The 21,146-nt window shown below is 37.4% G+C and overlaps 1 protein-coding gene across 1 annotated transcript in view; it reads left to right on the top strand.

The window, feature by feature from the left end:
* lama2 (laminin, alpha 2) overlaps positions 1-21,146 on the top strand; it is an 820,770-nt gene that overhangs the window by 780,879 nt on the left and 18,745 nt on the right. The window contains 7 exon segments of the mRNA XM_051924216.1: positions 162-338; positions 1,132-1,280; positions 1,804-1,983; positions 4,211-4,394; positions 14,526-14,585; positions 17,300-17,412; positions 20,027-20,216. Coding sequence (XP_051780176.1) covers positions 162-338; positions 1,132-1,280; positions 1,804-1,983; positions 4,211-4,394; positions 14,526-14,585; positions 17,300-17,412; positions 20,027-20,216 — 1,053 coding nt within the window.

Here is a 21,146-nt window from a genome sequence, read left to right on the forward strand (position 1 = left end):
AATGGGCATTTGCCCACAAACCCAATGTTGCTGAAATAGGTTCTGGTTTTGTGCGATCCTAAATTGGATTAAATGGGTTTCGGAATGTTCTGTTATGTCATTTTGTGATTGCTCAAGCATTCAAGCAAAAAATTATTATTTCTTTGTATTCTCTTTACCAGAACATAAACACTGTCAGCTTTTCTAAGTCTGGGTATTTGGAAGTGAAGCCATTCTCCTTTGATGTGGGCAGTGAGATAACTCTATCCTTTGCAACAAATAACGACACTGGAATCATTTTATTTGGCAGTGGGGGTGTTCCAGTACAACCAAGGAGGAAACGCAGGCAAGCTGGTCAGGTAACCAGTTCAGTTACAGTTAGAAAAGTCAAACATTGCTCTGGAGGCAATACATTTTAATATGTATTTGGCCATGTAAATGTATATTAATATTCATTCAGGTCATTTTATATTCATTTAGGACAATTGTTTGTATTACTTGCTCAAACAGTGTTATTATATGCATTTATTAAAACTTTTGTAGATTCAAAAATAAAGCAAATATTTGGCCCTCTGATTATTTTACCTTATTTACCTCTGCACATATTTGCATTGCAAATAGCTCTTTGACTAAACCATGCATGTTTGATTATTTCTCTCTTGACAATAGTGCTTGGAAGTATTCCATATTATAAACGTGTCTCATTTTGAAAAGTACCACTTTCCATCGATAACTCTGATTTTCAATCCAAATCCATGTGCTGTGAGGCACTAAACTGATTAATGCAGGTAGACAGCCAGCACAGAAAATGAAAAGTAATGTCAACTTCAGATAGTGTGTACACATATTTAAAAAAAGTAGGGATATAACAGAATTAACAAAATGTTAAAAGTGAAGAAGTGAGAAGTTTTTGTACCTTTTCATTCAATGTATACCTTGTATTTTTTGTTTAGTTTGCTTTCTGTGTAATTTTTCAATTCTCCCTCATAAATGCTTATAACAGTCAGCACAATTATAACTGTTTACTTTACATGAATATTTGCTACAGCAAATTCTGTGTTTCACATGTATTTGTCTCTTTGATATTAGACATTTTTGGGATATATACAGTATATAAATTTGTACTTGTTGTCATATTATTATAATTACCAGCCTTACTGTGCAGTCTTGCTGAACAAAGGCCGTCTGGAAGTTCTTGTTTACACTGGTTCCCGAGATCCTCGTAGAGTAATGAGGAAACCGGAGGAGGGAGCTCTTCATGATGGCAGGGATCACTCTATCAAAATAGAAAGAAAAAAAGGGTAAGAAGTGCCAGCTAGCAATTTATCAGAAGCAATTTCTTCAGTAATTGCTGTATCACACAGAGATAACCATATCACACTGTATTGTAGAGTTTTTCTGTGGATACAGTTGAGAACAGAACTTGTATTTCAGTGACTCAAAAGAGAGGTGAAATCTTCTCATGAAAGGCATATTTATCAACTTAACTTAAAACTTTGTTCCAGGCTTCTGTTCTTAAAACTCGATGTGCACAGTTTTTTTATTTACCTGAATCTATAAATGTCTGAGTAATCACACTGACATTTTTTAAATCAACGACTATGTCTTTTTTTTTTTTTCCTTTATAATGTGGTTCTAGACTAGTATGTTAATTATGCTATGCTTAGTCCCAGTTTAATTAAGAGCATTAGGGTGCCAAACCAAGTGTCTTAATGGATTTCATAGTACTGTATTTTACAAAATAATTTTAGTAGACTTCTTTAGAAACACTAAGTGTATATTTATGTATAACTGAACTAAATTCTTTAAAATTTGTATTTGTAGGCTATTTACAGTGCAAGTAGATGATGAGAAACCAAAAATGCAGCACAGAATGCCCAGTGATCAGCCCATAATCATGAATAAGCTATTCCTTGGAGGTGTTCCCCCTTATATCCAACCTGGAGTACTTCGAAATATTTCTCCTTTTGAAGGATGTATATGGAACTTGATAGTCAACACTGTGTAAGTTTTCTGGAAATATATGGTCAAAAATATTTAGCTCATAAATTCTAAATTACCATTGGCAAAGTTATACATTTATTAGCACTGCTTTCTTAAACATCTATGGCCTAGGATATATTTCGAGCCAGATAACAGTCTGTTAGGAGTCTGCATTTGTTTTTAATTGCCCTCAAGTCTGTCAGAGTAGGACACGTTCATTAGACCTGGGATGTATGTGATTATTTTTCTCTGCACATCTTCAAGTGCCTCTACAGTATGTCTCTTTTGTAATTCATTGATTTCAACTTCACAAAGTACTCCAGATGTAGCCTCACTAGTGCATCTAAGTTGAGCATACATTTTCTTTAGCATTATTTAAGAGTTTTTAACATTTTATTTACCTGCACATTTTCTGGACAGACTTCTGCATCAAAGTAAACTCCAGGTCCATTTTAGAGGTTGCTTCCCATTGTTTAGTGTCACCCATTACATTTTTTTTTATTGATGTTTGTTTGTCTGGGTGTCTACTTTGAAATGCATTTCCCAAATGTCTGCATAGTTTTGTCTATATCTGTTTGACTCATCTTTGGGATCTACTCAGTGGTTGTCATTCTTCCAATTTTAGTGTCATAGGCAAATTTCAGTATTACACCAACTAACACAATCAATGTCATTAGTATAAATTGCAAAGGGTCATAGTCCAAGTACTCCACTGATGTCCTCATCTTATATGGACATATTTGTCTCTTATGTGAACTCTTTATGTTCCTCTGAGATCTTCTTTAAAAATCTGATGCTTCTAAATTCTGAGCTAACTTTAGGTGTGAAAACATGCCAATGTAAATTCTTTAAAAACATGTAAACTTCTTAATTCTCTAAGTCTAAGTAAATTATGTTGCATTATTTTTGTCCTCTACTCTTGTGCTCTTAGGAAGAGTCTAAGATTGGTTTTGCAGTATCTTCCTCTATTAAAGCCATATTGCTTATAATTATTTTTTACAGTATAATCATTGAATCATTTCTCATTCTGCTGTCTAATACCTGTTTTAGAAGCAGTTTGATTTGCACATCTGTATGAAAATGTGCTACATAAATAATGTTGTTGTTGCTCTTTTCATTCATGTAGTCTTCAAATGTATTTCTGACTAGCTGACACAACTTTAAAAATAAAAATAAATTAACAAACAATGAAGACTCGCTAATGTGCTTGTCTTGCAGTTTTGTATGTATGTTACCATCCAGTTGACGCTCGTAACCAGCCAACTCTATTTAATTTCAAAAGCCACAGGGGCGCGGTGCTGCTCAAACATAAAGAATGCTGACAGTCACCTCCAGTTCGCCCTCTGGTGGTCGTTCCGAGTGTCAACTGGATGATAACATGCATACAAGACCTCAAGATCACCCTCCACCCTACCCAGAAGGGGGTGGGATAGGGTTGATTTCATCCTGCAGTATTTTTAGTCGACCAATGAGAAACATGTATACCAAGTTTCATGAATATCGCTCCATTCGTTTGGAAGTGATGCTGGAACATACATACATACACACATACATTGACTTATATATAGATTATAGTTTACATAATCTGACACAGGACTTAATAGTTAACTGGATGCGTTTTGTTTCCCTTTATTGAGGACTGAAGTCACACCATCAACTTTTCTCTTATCTGAACAATTGAGAAACCCACCCAGCCTGACAGTTTGGTTAGTCTTCAGCAGTATGCCTAGTGTATGACACAAGTCTGATTCTTCTATTTTAAACTCTTTATTTTTGTCTGATGCACCCATTCATTTCTTTTTCTACAAAGGCTTATATAAAATATGTATTTAGTTTATTTCCTATAAGCTGCTGATTCCGTTCACTTTATGCGCTTGTATTTTTCTTAATAGAAATGCAGTTACTTTGTAGAGGTCTGTTGAATCTATCAGGTGAATACATTGAAAAATCTGAACCCACTCCAGAAGCTTTCAATAATGCATATTATGCGGTATTTGTAGCCAAATGTTTTTATTTACAGAATTTCAAAAAATTAGACCTTTGAAATTACAATCAATAAACTGTAGCGCAAATCTTTACGTTTTGTAGTCCATATACTTGAAGTGTACATTTCCTCATCTCAGGCAGGACAAATGTCTTTAAAGGATTTTCATTATCTGTTGTAAGCATACAATCTGAAGCCAATTAGTTCAATATATTTTGCAGACTTCAGTGCTGAGGTTCAACATTTAACTTTGTTTAATTCTAGCCCTATGGACTTTGCCCAACCAGTGTCATTTGAGAATGCAGAAATTGGACAATGTGTCAGTCTGACTCCCCTCTTTATGCCAGTCTCAGAGGAGACAGTCACCCAGGTCCCAGAGGAGATCCAACCCCAACATATTCGCACTCCATCCGCCCCCATCGACCAGCAAATAACACCTTCAGCTTCAGTAAGTATTTTCTTTAAACTGGTTACTGATTTTTTTCAGTGCTTGTTGAATTGAAAACCTGTTAGTGTGGGTGCCAAATGGCACACCGACTTAAGAAAACAAAATGCATTTTTTAATTAACTCATAATACATAAGGAGCTAGGTTGCAGCCAAGAGATTAATTCAGAGGGAGACCAAAGACAGAGCCAAGAACTGCAGCCATAGCAACAAAAGGGAAACTGGGAGTAGATTTCATTCATTGCAATTCACCGGTGGAAGAAATGTGTGAAAAAATATTTTATTACTGGTAGTACTAGGGATCTTTTGTCAATAGAAAGAGATAAGCAGGCTCTGCCTACGAGGTGCAAAATAGCAAGATAAGTGTAGCCAGAAAAGCAGCTAATGTGAAACTCTTAGAGAACTACTTCATGCTTACCACTTGACTTATCATCTGTCTCATAGGATGGTTCGTTTCTTACTGAGGCAGCACTTTTGAAACTACTGGTAAGGACAAGTTGGAGAGAATAACAGTTATCAGGGCCTTCAAAAAAAAGAATGTTCTTGCAAAAAAAGGCATTTGAATTAACATCAATTATCTGATTTCACCATCAACTAAAGTGGGCACATTTGTACCTTGTCTGTCTATAGTTTGCATGTTCTCCCCACATACACTGATGGATTTTTTAAAGTTATTCTGTATTTCAGTTAAGGCTATTTTCAAAAAATTGAAGTGGGGCATGTGTATAACTGTGCCCTTTTGTTGGACTGGTACCCTGGCAAGATTGCCATCTGTGTTGCATCTACTGCAGCTGAGTTAAGCTTCAAATCCCAGCACCCATGTAAAGTTAAAAAAGGTTAAAAAATTAGACAAATGGAAAAAAAATAAATAAACCTGTACATTGTGAATACTGTAACTTTAAACAATCAATTTACCAGTCGATCTACGCTCCTACCCTCACCTATGGTCATGAGCTATGGGTAGTGACCGAAAGAACGAGATCGCGAATACAAGCGGCTGAAAAGAGTTTCCTCCACAGGGTGTCTGGGCTCTCCCTTAAAGATAGGGTGAGAAGCTCAGTCATCCAGGAGGTGCTCAGAGTAGAGCCGCTGCTCCTCCGCATCGAGAGGAGTCAGATGAGGTGGCTTGGGCATCTGATCAGGATGCCTCCTGGATGCCTCCCTGGTGAGGTGTTCCAGGCACGTCTAACCGGGATGAGGCCCCGGGGAAGACCCAGGACACGCTGGAGGGACTATGTCTCCCGGTTGGCCTGGGAACACCTTGGGATTCCCCCGGAAGAGCTAGAAGAAGTGGCCAGGGAGAGGGAAGTCTGGGCATCTCTGCTCAAGCTGCTGTCCCTGCGACCCGACCTTGGATAAGCGGAAGAGGATGGATGGATGGATGGATGAATTTCTATCTTTACGATTGGTAAATTGCTGTGGATGCATCAATATATGCTGTTTTGAGTAGAAATGTGCATTCTTTATTATGCATTATGTCACACTGTAAATCAGGGTGTTAATTTCAGTTTAATAATACAGAAAGAAAGTGTAATGTAGTGGGTCTTAAGACATAGTCTCACATTATGACCTACTATGCATATAGAAGAAGTTCATCCATTACCCAACCTACGATGGGCGCAGTGCCAGTTTATCACAGGGCACACTGATGCACATACCAATCCTCATTCACACCATAGCCAGTTTGGCATTACTAATAATCTTAATAGAAATGGCTTTGGGATTTCTGAAAATAAATAGAGCACACAGACAGGGGAAAATAAAACAAATTACACAAAGACAAAACTGGGTTCTCTGTGAAGACCTTCAGAATTAAAACATGCAATAAAGGAGCTGATGCAAAATACAGCGGTCTGTTGTAAAATAACGATCAAGAAGCACATTTTACATTAGCAACATAGTATAATATACCTAGTTTACAAATAAAGAATTAGGAAGTATGACTTAAGCAAAGACTTAACTTTAGTAGAATGATTAGACCTGAATTAAAAGCAGCAAAAGAAATCAGTGGCTGCCAAAACACTCCAGAAACTGATTTTAATTGAAGTAGACAGTGGCTTTAATTTTAGGCTGATCTGTTTCCATTTATTGAGGAGAAAAATAACAAACATATTTGTGCTCCAATTCTGAAAACATACACTATTGTTTGCACTTATGTTTTTCAAAACTAGGTGTAGTATTGTAGATCATTAGTAAAATGGTACAATGTTCTAGAATTCAATATGCCAATTTGTTTTTTTGCTCCCACTTATTCAAATAAAAATTTGCTTAAAGTCTGTGCAGTATATAAAATCTGTCATGTACTCTATTCTATGTGTGCCTTCCAGAGGTCCAGTGTTTATTTTTCCACACAAAGATACACCAGATACACCAAAATGCCCTATTGTGCAATTACTTTTCTGCACAGGAAAATCTCACTACATGGGTAGCTGCTCATGAAACCCTTGACTCCTGCTGAGTGCCATGGACTTTCTTTTTGGTCTCCAATGCATCTTTAGGATTGTGATCACCAAGATTGCCATCATAATTGACAAAGTGGGGATCACACTACTCGAACATGTCTGGTGGTGCAACAAAACGTCTACATGCAACAGGAAATGAGCCATGTCATTTTTTTTTATCACTAGAGATCTTTATTTAAATACTGTAGAACAGGCGATCACATGTGAAATTAAACTAAGTAAACGCTTTTGTACAGGAACTACACGCTTTACCTTGAGTGAATTGCACAGTGAAGTGCAATTTATTATTTGGTTTTTTTTTTTGGAAGCATTACACCAAATTTTGCTGCAAATTCAATTTCACAAGAATTGTTTGGCTCATCACAAATACTTTAGAAGGGAAAAAACAAAACCTACACCTGCAGGGAAAGAGATGAGCAAATTATAAGTTATAGAGCTTAACTGCATGTTCAGTGTGACATATAGCACATTTGCACAGACGTTTAGACTTCATGTTGATGCCCAGCCTCTGTGTGAAGTTTGCATGTTCTCCTTGTTTTTCTTTGACTTTCTTTAGCGAATATTGTTTTCCTCCATAGATGAACGACAAGTTAATTTTTACTCAAAGTCTGGCCCAGTGGATGCTGGTGCAGATACATCTATGAAAGGTACCTGGCATCCTGTCCAGGACTGGTTCTTATTCGGTGTTCAGTTTTAACTGAGACTTTGTGTGATTTCCTGTAGACTATAATTTATGTTGCATAAAAAGTTCATTTTAAAAATGTAAAGCTTTCTTAGTCGCAACCCTGAATTGGATTGAGTAGAAATGAATGGATGGATGTAGTTAAGAGTATATTTCTACTAGACTTACCTGTCAAGCATATTTATCAGAAAAATACAGTTAATTATAAAGTGACAGTTAACAGTGTATAAAATTAAAAATCCACTTGTTTTGAGATAGCATTGTAAAACAAATATACATCTTTGCAGGATTTTTTGAATCTCTTGTAGACAGTTTCACTTTTACTGCTCCAGGAAATACAGCTTGACAAATGGTTGAAATGTTAAGAAAGAGGAATTTCTACAGAACTTTCACTATTTGTGTTATATGTTATTCAGACAGTGTAGTCATTGTTACAGTTATTACTGGTTAGAGACATGGAAGTAAATGTGTCCGTTTGTGCAAGACTGAAACTACGGCCTGTTACATAAAGAGAGAAGGCCTCATTTACCAAAATTTTGTATATAATTTTTGCTCCTAAATGGCCAGTCTGTGAGCAGCTTGTGCAAACTGCATATTTTAGTTTCAGTGTTATGCAGGCCATACAGTACATTTTGACTGGTTTTGTTTTATTTTTTTCTTGTGCATGCACATCTTGCAGTAAAAATATTTAAGAATCATTTGTAATTCCTGCTTGGGAAAGGTAAAGCAGGAAATGTATATACCGTATATGTGTTTGTGTAGGGGTATGTGTGTGTGTGCGTGTGTGTATGTACCTTATATATATTATAAAGGGGTGTAAGTGGTCTGCAACACTCTTTAGGTAGGTTATATGTGTCCAAGTAACATGTACATGTATACCAGGACCTGAGGATTCTCAGCAGAACATTGCCTACAGCATCACACTGCTTCCGATGGCTTGCCTTCCTCCCATAGTGCATCATTCTGCCGTCTCTTCCACAGGTGAACAATGTACATGCACCCAGTTGTCCACATGATCTGAAAGACCATCAGACCAGGCCTCAATTTTCCACCATTGTATGGTCCAGTTTTAAAGCTTACATCACTATTGTAGGTGGTTTCAGTAATGTATAGGGGTCAGTTCAGGTACTCTGACAGGTCTGCATGTATTCAGCCTGAGTGGGTGTTCTGACACCTTTCTGTCATGGTCAGCATTATTTTTTTCAACAGTTTGTGGTACAGTAGCTCTTCTTTGGGATTGGACCCGATTGGCTAACTTTTGCTCCTCATGCACATTAGTGAGCCTTGTGCATCAGTAACCTTGTTGCTGGTTCAATGGTTGTCCTTTCTTGGACCACTTTTGATAGGTACTAACCATTGCATACCAGGGACACCCTACACAGCCTATTGTTTTGGAGATGCTCTGATTCAGTCATCTAGCCATCACAATTTAGACCTGGTCAAAGTTGCTCAGATCCTTACGCTTGCTCACTTTTCCTGCTTTGAATACATTACCATCAATGACTGACTGTCCACTTGCTGCCTAATATATCCCACCCCTTGACAGATGCCATTGTAACAAGATAACCAATGGTATTCACCTGCCACTGGTTTTAATGTTATGGTTGATCTGTGTGTGTGTGAATATATATACTGTATATTATATACAGACACATTAAGTAGCAGAGGGGGTTGTTAATCAGTTTCAGCTGCTTCGGTGTTAATGAAATTAACAATAGGTGGACTAGAGGAGCAACAATGAGATGATCCCCAAAACAGGAATTTTTCACTAGTTTTGCATTTTGCTTTGGTCAGTGTCACTACTGGTAGAATGAGGCAATACCTGGACCCTACAGAGGTTGCACAGGTAATCCAACTTCTCCAGGATGGCACATCAATACGTGCCATTGCCAGAAGGTTTGCTGTGTCTCCCAGCACAGTCTCAAGTGCATGAAGGAGATTCCAGGAGACAGGCAGTTACTCTAAGAGAGCTGGACAGGGCCATAAAAGGTCCTTAACCCATCAGCAGGACCAGTATCTGCTCCTTTGTGCAAGGAGGAACAGGATAAGCACTACCAGAGCCCTACAAAATGACCTCCAGCAGGCCACTGTTGTAAATGCCTCTGACCAAACAATCAGAAACAGACTTCATTAGGGTGGCCAAAGGGCACAACGTCCTCTAGTGGGCCCTGTGCTCACTGCCCAGCACCGTGGAACTCGATTGGCATTTGCTATAGAATACCAGAATTGGCAGGTCTACCACTGGCACCCTGTGCTTTTCACAGATGAGAGCAGGTTCACCCTGAGCACATGTGACAGACGTGAAAAGGTCTAGAGAAGCTGTGGAGAACGTTATGCTGCCTGTAACATTGTTCAGCATGACCGGTTTGGTGGTGGGTTCAGTTATGGTCTGGGGAGGCATATTCATGGAGGAACGCATAGAGCACTACAGGCTCCTTGACTGCCATTAGGTATCGGGATGAAATCCTTGGACACATTGTCAGACCTTATGCTGGTGCAGTGGGTCCTGGGTTCCTCCTGGTGCATGACAGTGCCCAGCCTCATGTGGCAAGAGTATGCAGGCAGCTCCTGGAGGATGAAGGAATTGATACCATTGACTGGCCCCCACGCTCGTCTCACCTAAATCCAATAGAACACCTCAAGGACATTATGTTTTGGTCCATCCGACGCCGTCAGGTTGCACCTCAGACTGTCCAGTGATGCCCTGATCCAGATCTGGGAGGAGATCCCCCATGACACCATCCATCGTCTCATTAAGAGCATGCCCAGACATTGTCAGGCATGGCTACAAGCATGTGGGAGCCATATGAACTACTGAGTACTATTTTGAGTTTCTGCAATTAAATTTTGGCAAAATGGAGTAGCCTGCTGCATCATTTTTTCACTTTGATTTTTGGGGTGTCTTTGAATTCAGCCCTCTGTAGGTTGATAGTTTTCATTTCCATCAAACAATGTGGCATTCTTTCATTCCTAACACATTACTCAGTCCAAATCAGTATAGATATCCAGATTTCCCATTGATGTCTGATGTGTTTTCAAAGTGTTCCTTTCATTTTTTTATTTTTTTGAGCAGTATACTGTATATATATATATATATATATATATATATATATATATATATATATATATATATATATATATATATATATATGGGCGGCACGGTGGCGCAGTGCATAGTGCTGCTGCCTCGCAGTTGGGGGACCTGGGTTCGCTTCCCGGGTCCTCCCTGCGTGGAGTTTGCATGTTCTCCCCGTGTCTGCGTGGGTTTCCTCCGGGTGCTCTGGTTTCCTCCCACAGTCCAAAGACATGCAGGTTAGGTGGATTGGCGATTCTAAATTGGCCCTAGTGTGTGCTTGGTGTGTGGGTGTGTTTGTGTGTGTCCTGCGGTGGGTTGGCACCCTGCCCAGGATTGTTCCCTGCCTTGTGCCCTGTGTTGGCTGGGATTGGCTCCAGCAGACCCCCGTGACCCTGTGTTCGGATTCAGCGGGTTGGAAAATGGATGGATATATATATATATATATATATATATATATATATATATATATATACTAGCTGATTACCCAGTGGCTTCGCTCACTGAGTGCAAGGGAAAAAAATAAAATGCAGTATTTATAAAATAAGTGTGTTAATTACCAATTTTATTTTTCAACAAATAAAGAGCATTTACAATAACACAGAAATCAAAATAAACAACATTATTAATGTCATTATCATATGAGAATGTGAAGTAATATATAAAGAGCACATTGCATATAAATATAAATTATTAAACATTAAAATATTTTGATAAAAGAATTTGAACAACATATAAGAAGCATATAAATTATTAAACAGTAAAACATTTCAATAAGAGAATTTGAATGACATATAATAATAATAATAATAATAACATTTATTTGTATAGCACATTTTCATACAAAAAGTACCTCAAAGTGCTTTACATAATGAACAGTAAATAAAAAAAAAATATAACAACATAAGAAATTAAAATAAGACAATATTAGTTAACATAAAAAAAGAGTAAGGTCTGATGGCCAGGGTGGACAGAAAAAATATAAGAAGTGTATAAATTATTAAACAGTAAAACATTAACATTTAAGAAGTAAAGATACATTACCCAGACACTTCGGTAGCTGCCATGTTGCCAAACGATGTCATCTGAAAACACGAATTGTATGTTCTGTGGTCATACGTAATTTCCGTTTCAAACGCGAAAAGAATTTTATATATTTAGACAGATATATAGGTGCTGCTCATAAAATTAGAATATCATGACAAAGCTAATTTATTTCAGTAACTCCATTCAAAAAGTGAAACTTGTATATTAGATTAATTCATTACACACAGACTGATGTATTTCAAATGTTTATTTCTTTTAATGTTGATGATTATAACTGACAACTAATGAAAGTCCCAAATTCAGTATCTCAGAAAATTAGAATATTGTGAAAAGGTTCAATATTGAAAACACCTGGTGCCACACTCTAATCAGCTAATTAAGTTAAAACACCTGCAAAAGCCTTTAAATGGTCTCTCAGTCGAGTTCTGTAGGTTACACAATCATGGAGAAGACTGCTAACTTGACAGTTGTCCAAAAGACGACCATTGACACCTTGCACAAGGAGGGCAAGACACAAAAGGTCATTGCTAAAGAGGCTGGCTGTTCACAGAGCTCTGTGTCCAAGCACATTAATAGAGAGGTGAAGAGAAGGACAAGATGTGGTAGAAAAAAGTGTACAAGCAATAAGGATAACCGCACCCTGGAGGGGATTGTGAAACAAAACCCATTCAAAAATATGGGGGAGATTCACAAAGAGTGGACTGCAGCTGGAGTCAGTGCTTCAAGAACCACCACGCACAGACGTATGCAAGACATGGGTTTCAGCTGTCGCATTCCTTGTGTCAAGCCACTCTTGAACAAGAGACAGCGTCAGAAGCATCTCGCCTTTGGACTGCTGCTGAGTGGTCCAAAGTTATGTTCTCTGATGAAAAGTAAATTTTGCATTTCCTTTGGAAATCAAGGTCCCAGAGTCTGGAGGAAGAGAGCAGAGGCACAGAATCCACGTTGCGTGAAGTCCAGTGTAAAGTTTCCACAGTCAGTGATGGTTTGGGGTGCCATGTCATCTGCTGGTGTTCATCCATTGTGTTTTCTGAGGTCTAAGGTCAACGCAGCTGTCTACCAGGAAGTTTTAGAACACTTCATGCTTCCTGCTGCTGACGAACTTTATGGAGGTGCAGATTTAATTTTCCAACAGGACCTGGCACCTGCACACAGTGCCAAAGCTACCAGTACCTGGTTTAAGGACCATGGTATCCCCGTTCTTGATTGGCCAGCAAACTCGCCTGACCTTAACCCCATAGAAAATCTATGGGGTATTGTGAAGAGGAAGATGCAATACGCCAGAGCCAACAATTCAGAAGAGCTGAAGGCCACTATCAGAGCAACATGGGCTCTCATAACACCTGAGCAGTGCCACAGACTGATCGACTCCATGCCACGTCGCATTGCTGCAGTAATCCAGGCCAAAGGAGCCCCAACTAAATATTGAGTGCTGTACATGCTCATACTTTTCATGTTCATACCTTTCAGTTGGCCAACATTTCTAAAAATCCTTTTTTTGCATTGGTCTTAATTGATATTCTAATCTTCCGAGATACTGAATTTGGGACTTTCATTAGTTGTCAGTTATAATCATCAACATTAAAAGAAATAAACATTTGAAATACATCAGTCTATGTGTAATGAATGAATCTAATATACAAGTTTCACTTTTTGAATGGAATTACTGAAATAAATCAACTTTGTCATGATATTCTAATTTTCTGACCAGCACCTGTATATATATATATATATAGACATCATGGTGGGTGGTGCTCCCTTACCCAGCTGGGAGCGACATATGCAGTGGACGTGATGTTTCCTATTCCCTTCCTTGGTCAAGAACTTGAAGTGTATAGTGTATATGTGTAATGGTACGCATCGATATATTTTAAATATTTTGATGTAAAGTTGTTAACTGTGGCAGTGTTTATTATATATTAAGTGCTTTGAGCAGCTGATACACATTATTTTTTATGCAAAATCTGATGAAATAATGTGTGATTCATGAAGCGTACATTACGGTAATGAAAATATTTAATGGAAGTAATTGCTACAGAAATTTGTCATATCTATATTTAGTTGTCATATCTTTGCTTGTATTTTGACTGAACCACTAATATCACATACTGTATACATGTATACATGTGCATGTTTTTAGTGTAAAATCTGCTGGGCAAAACAGGGAGTTCTGTGTCTGAGACAGACAAACAATTGTCTAAATTCCTGCAACCACATTGTGTCAGCTAACCAGTAAGCAAATTAAGACAGGTATAATGGCAGAGGTACTGAAAGTACCCAGTCATCCTAGGCAGCATTTTGAACTTAGAGCTTTTTATTTATAAAACTTAATTGACATATTTGAGTGTTGGATAAAAATTGAAACCTGTTTGAATAAGTTCATTTTTTCTTCTGTTTTTTGAAATTCTTGTGGGTGTTTGAGGGGGGTTGCTGCTGTTCTTGTTGTTATTTCAATTATTCTATATTTCTTGAAATTCTGCAAATGCTATTTCTCCTTGGGACAAATAAAGTACGATCTAGTTATCTAATAATGAACCATGCTAACAACAAAATATCAGAGTAATGCCTTAACATATTTATGAGCTTTCTTTGATGCTTCACATGTATGTTTATATAAGTCTAATAAAAATTTGTTTTGCATAAAATAACATATTAAAATGTAGTTGTATAAAAAATCTAAAAGGTATTTTTTAGTTTAAGGTAAGCTTACAAATGTGAGCATTGATCAGACTGAAGCCATGTGCAAGATCCTGTGTATCAACAATGTATTCAATGTGTTGTGTTTTGTTCTTTGATGAAAGCAAAACCCAGCTGCTTACAGCAAGTGTTGTGTGTCTAACCATGCTTTGCCTCACTTTGCTGCTTTGTAGGATTCAATTGTAGCTGAATTCAGGAGTGCCAGCATTGCCACTGCTCATCACTTCACACCGGTACCGTTCATCTCATGAGTTTCTGCCTTCTGTGGATTTTCTTCCTCTCACATTCTAATACTCCTATTTTCTTTTCATGTACAGTGTGATATAAAATTACTAACAGTGATATCTTAAAACAGGACATCATTTTGTTAAATACTATGTTGTTGTGTTACTAGCATTCAGCTTTTCTTTACAAGCCATTTGGAAAAAATTGCAGGCATCCTCTAATTAAATCCTCTTAATCAATTATGTAACTCAAATAATTATGAATGAGACAAATATTGCATTGCTACTTCAGAAAAGAAATTGGCTAAATTCAAAATTATTATCATTTGTGGTGCAGCATTTGAGAAATAGTTCAAATGCTTTTTGAGTGTTTTATGGTTATTATCTTTGTGCATGACACTATTTGATTTGATGTTGAACAAAATCTGCTTCTGTGTTCAATAGATACTTTCTGAAGTGAATAACTTTATTATGAGTGAGCCTCCCTTTTTCTCAGCTCACCTCTTAACTTCTGTATTCCTGTAATGGTCACCTAATGTGTTGAGTTGACTTACTTTAATACTGTTCTTACTGGTAATCAAGGGTTCACACAGCCTTATTCTACAAGTACACTTTTTTCCTTTTCGTATTAACTATTGTTTATCTTACATATTTACGAATGTTACTTCAATACATTTTGTAGTGAATAGGCTAGTTTAGTCCAAATACACTTATCAAAACCTAAATAGCAGTAACAGTGAAAAGAATACAGCTAACAGAAGAAGCAACATAAGATTAGTTATAAAGTGTACGGGTAATTATTTTTTTTAATTAAAATCCTTTTGGAATCGTTTTAAACACACAGGTACTGTATATTTTCACAATTGCGACATGCTCAGTTCCTTTCTTTTTCTAGGTACACAGCAATGCTAATTGAGTAAAAACACTAAATGCTAATTAAATTAAAAAGAAAATCTACAAAACAAAAAAAAGCTGAAGACATATGTACAATAGCCTTCACGTTTTTGGCATTCAAATCCAAACATCACTAACCAGTTAAATAACAGGAACCCATTGCGGTTGGAGCACCAGTCACACATTGGTAACTGGGAACAAATACATTGTGCAACTATCGTGTGGAGTACATAATCTACTTAATAAGATGTCTTTGGTCTGTAAGAATAAGAAAGTGTCCTCAGAAGAAATTCCATGAAAACGGAAAGAGGGCTTGCCAACTTCAAAAAGGAAGCAAACCAGTCCAGAATCCACCCTGGGGCCCAAGACCTACCATGTGACGAAGCTGGCAGTGGCCACTGTGCCTCCAAATCAAATTATTGCAATAATCAGTTTAGGTGGACCTGTCTTTGAATGAAAAATAGAAACATCCATCCATCCATTTTCCAACCCGCTGAATCCGAACACAGGGTCACAGGGGTCTGCTGGAGCCAATCCCAGCCAACACAGGGCACAAGGCAGGGAACCAATCCTGGGCAGGGTGCCAACCCACCGCAGGACACACACAAACACACCCACACACCAAGCACACACTAGGGCCAATTTAGAATCGCCAATCCACCTAACCTGCATGTCTTTGGACTGTGGGAAGAAACCGGAACGCCCGGAGGAAACCCACGCAGACACGGAGAGAACATGCAAACTCCACACAGGGTGGACCCAGGAAGCGAACCCGGGTCTCCTAACTGCGAGGCAACAGCGCTACCACTGCGCCACCGTGCCGCCCAAAATAGAAACATTTTTCAGAAAATCAGAATAAACCACAGGCCCTAGGGCAACACTTTGCAGTTTCTTTGTTTTCTATTCTCTCTCTCTACCTCTAAACCTCTATTATTCTTAAATTCTCCTCTATGACATTTTTTGAGCATTTTCTCCTCAACATGATCTTTCTCTCTTTGTTTGTGCCAATATCTAAGGTTCTCCACACAGGCACTCCAGATCCTTGTTCATCCCCATTCCTCAACACTTATATTCCTAGCTCTATAGATCTTGTTCAAAATCCTTCTTTCCCATCTCTTAAAAAGCACTCCTCTCTGACCCCTCTGGCATCTCTACCTTCAGCCAAGTTTCTTTCTAATCAAATGCCCTAATGATGCCATCCCTCTGCACCACACCACTCCACCCATGCCCAGTTAAAAGAGAGGAACAGAGGATTAGTAGCCATTGAAGCATGTGCAGGCAAAAGAGTTAGAGAAGGATGAGAAGAATTAGAAGAAGAATCACTCAATAAGGTCTGACCCAAAACAGTCATATAGTAGACTATCACTTCTGTGTTTTGGAGGCTGATTATGCATTGACAAGTGCTGCCATCAAATGGGTAGAACTGGGGTCCTCCTTTACAATTATTTTGGTAGCAGTGTGACATTTCACTTTGATTTGATTGTGGTAAAAACTGGTTTCTGCATGAAGTTTATACTGTATATTCTCCTAAGATTCACATGAGTTTGGTCAAAGAATCTCATCTGTCCTCTCACAGTCCAAAGACATGCTTTGAAGTAAAATGGAGTCTCCAAATTCATGACTCAAATTGTTCACCTGTTTAGTGGTGGCTCCTGCTTTGCATTATCTTTTCCCTGGATAGATGCATGTTGAACTGAGCACAAATTAATCTGAGATGAATTTTATTTTACAGGAAAATAATAAACACATATTGCCATTGTTAGAATGTGACAGTAAAACAAAAACACTTAAATGACTTAATAACAAATGCCACTATCAATCCTTTGCAGATTTCTTGTGCTGCTGGACCCGAGCCAATTACTCTGCAGGATGCAATTCAGTTTGGTCTGTCCAGAAACAGTCACATTGCTATGGAATTTAATGATACCACGGTCAAGAGCAGGTAGGTGCATTTGTGTGTGCGCATGTGTGTGTGTGAGACACATACAACTGATCACCAAGTAGGAAAGCAGAAGGAGTTCTGTACATTTGCCCTCATAACTGATTAAAGGATAAGTTCAGTAGTTTTCAGGTCGAAGTTATTTCTTCCCAAACATGGTATACAGTATATACATTTACCACACAAAATTGATTTCTACAGTTAAGTGCTTTCTATAAATTTAAAAGAATGTCTTTTCCATATTGGTGCTTTACATTGTAAGCTATGCGGCAGAGAGGAAAAGCTTAAGAACTTACCAAATACGTTTGTTCTTCAAGCTAAGCCAGTTGTCAAATACTAACCTGCATCATGCAATTGCACACCCATTGTAAAATAGTTTATACATGTAATTTTTCTTTAACATAAAACACCAATATTATAAGATGCAGCCATTTTAAGAGAAGAAGAGCTCAGCACTTACTCTTAGTCTGTTCCACAACCTTTTACCCTCTGGGGGTGCTTTCCTTTCAAAAGAGCAAATCACAGTAAACCTTTCATGCCACATGGTGAGTTTTGTTTTGATTTACTTCCATATTTATGTGAGAACTAACAACAATGAAAAGAAAATGAGAAAAATAGTACCAGGAATATGTGGAAAAAATGATTATATTCAGAACCCTTATGTTGTCATAAAAATATGTCAGAAACACAACAGGCTTGAATCAATACTTGACCACTGTCTTGGCATGAAAAACTGATGTATTTGGTAAATGTGTAAGCTTTTCCTCTGTGCCCCATAATCTCCCTTATAAAGGGCCAATGTGGGAAAGATATTTTTTTTTAATTTATAGAAAGTGCTTACCTTTTAAAAACAGTTTCACATGCATATGCACCGTGCTTGTGAAGAAATAACTGACTTGAAAAATACCCATCTTAAAGTACTGTACATACTGCCTGTATAAAAAGAGCTGTTATAGATCAATACTTTGTGTTTTTTAAAATAAGTTGTATGTACTGTATTTGTAGCTACCTACATCATGTCTGTTTCCCAGCTTACTCACAACCTTTTCTTCAAGTGTCTTATGCTTATGCTATTTGTCTCTTCCTGAACTACCGCCATAAGGATGAGAGTGCACCCTTCATTTTACCGCCATAAGGATGAGAGTGCACCCTTCATTTTAAGCTAACAAAATGAGCACATAACCCATCTAAGAATATTTATGTAAGAAGTAACCCTCAAAATGGAAGTGAATTTGCAGAGAGATCTTGGCCTTTCGTTTTACTAAACTTATAAAAACAAGGTGACTTGATAGTTATTTTGGAAAGTTAAATCTTGTGTGTAGCAGCTGTCATTGTAGTGTGCTGGGTGTACATAATAGTGTGCTCCACATTAGCAGGATTCCAGATACAAATAACATTGTTTTATGCAGAGTTCACAAATTGTGTGATCTTGTGTAAGGTGTAGCCTGTCTTGTGTGTGTGTGTGAGTGAGTGAGTGAGTGAGTGAGTGAGTGAGTGAGTGAGTGAGTGAGTGAGTGAGTGAGTGAGTGAGTGAGTGAGTGAGTGAGTGAGTGAGTGAGTGAGTGAGTGAGTCAAATTGACTTCTGTTTTTGCATTGGGCAATTCTCTCAGCACATCACGCTTACTACTTCATGTATATTTGCAGGTTATAATACATGTATTTCATGCATTTTGGAGTACACAAGAAATCCATTGCCTCTTCTCTGACTTTGTCATAATTTAGCTCTTCCACCACAACACATTGTGTAATGTAGCCAGACCTCTAAACTTTAATCAGACATGGACTGCACCTGGACAATTCCTTTGTCATTTAAATTGAGCTTCTTAATCTTTATTCACCTAATTGTTTAAAAACCCACCAAGTCCAGATGTGAAGATTTCCAATTTACCATGTTCACTACATTGCTTTATAATTTATTTCTTATACCTAATAGTATCTTTATGAACAAATACTTTCTAATGAATAACCCTTTTTGATCTCTGACACCAGGCTCTTTTTAGAAGAACTCATGAGAAAGTCTGGGTTTTCGTCACCCAAGCAGATGCCCAAATCTGATCTGAAAATGTTATTGACACTACTGTTTATACTGTGATATAAAAATATTTTTTTTAAGTACACTGTTATTTTTCAAGTTGAGGGCATTATTTTAAGCATTTTGCAGTGCTTGTATCCTTATGACTAATGTCTAAGTGGATGCATCACAATGGAGCCCTGAGAAGTCTTTAATGGTGTATCTACAGTATAAGATGCAGTATGTACTGACAGGAGGATTGAAAGGTGACTGTTCCTTTATTTTTGTAAGATGTTTTTGTGGGAAATCAATATTACTCATACATATAGTTTTCCACTTTGGAATTGAAAAGAAGTTCCTTAGCCTTAGATTCTGTTTAAGACAGAGAATCAATAACCATCTCATCACAAAAAAGAAAAAGAAAAAACTCCTTTCAGATCAGTCGTTTGAGAGAAATTACTACACGAGGGCTAAAAACTACATGTGTGTTATAAAGGACATTTTCATTTTGGCTTTGCTGAAGAATGGATTTGTTCTTGACAACTTCACACTTGTTCTGTATGACATTTACTATTACATACAAATATTTCACTGTTTTATTACAGGTTAATAATTGAGTTTGAAATTAGGACAGAAGCTGCTTCAGGTCTGGTATTTTACATGGCAAGAATCAACCACGCAGATTTTGCAACAGTTCAGATAAAGGAGGGTATTGCTCATTTGAGTTTTGACCTTGGAAGTGGAAATACAAGTACATCTGTTTCCCGGATCATCAATGATGGCCAGTGGCACAAGGTACGACTATTTGCATTATAAATAGACTCCAAAGCATTTATGAAGAAAACATTATTGTAAAGCCCTTGGTAATTCTTTATTACGTTTATAAAAGTAGGTATGTCGACTAGTTGGCACAGAGGCCAAAGTGGCTGGTAGCACCACCATTCAAGAACAGAACATAGCTGAGATACCTTCTGTTTATAATTTTACGACTATCTGCAGTTAGGTTGATTGGTGTCCAGGGCATGGGCACATTTTAGAGTGCTTTTTGCTTGCCATACTGTTAACTTGAATCCTTCATTAGGTGGGCTCTTGTATTGTTTAAATTGGCTTCTCTGTATCAAATTCAGTATATTTTTGCTTTTATAAGAATACCGCCAGACATACCCAATGTTGTTTAGTTACATTTGAAAGTTTAATATTTCTGTAAGTCACCATAAAAGCTGTAAATAAAAAATACATATTAAATTTCCCAAAGTAACCTTCTAAACGTGTGTATTTATTAGTATATTATATTCATATTTTGTCCATTAACAGTTATCAATATATTCATTACTTTATTGATTAAAGTCTGTTGGTATGATAGGTTTTCATGGGAAAAAAATTCTGTCATCTTTCAAATGAGGTACCTTTACAAAGTTAAGGTTTATTTAATTTTGTTAACATGGCATATAGTGTGTGTTGTAGTTTTTAATATAGGTATATGTTGCTGCATTCCTGTGTTGTGAGTTATTGACACATGGGCAGTATACCTTTACCAACTCAGTTTTAATTTAAAGATTGAAAACCCCCAAAAAATTAAAATATAAAAGTAATAAATATTACCTAATGGAAGAAAGGATAACAATAAACAGGAAAAAAAATACAGTAATTCAAAATAACTGTAAAACACAACTCACAATCCAAAATACTCAAAATCCTTAGATCAAAGCACTAATACTAACACAA

This window comes from Erpetoichthys calabaricus, chromosome 3, assembly GCF_900747795.2.
Source record: "Erpetoichthys calabaricus chromosome 3, fErpCal1.3, whole genome shotgun sequence".
Taxonomy (NCBI): Eukaryota; Metazoa; Chordata; class Cladistia; order Polypteriformes; family Polypteridae; genus Erpetoichthys; species Erpetoichthys calabaricus.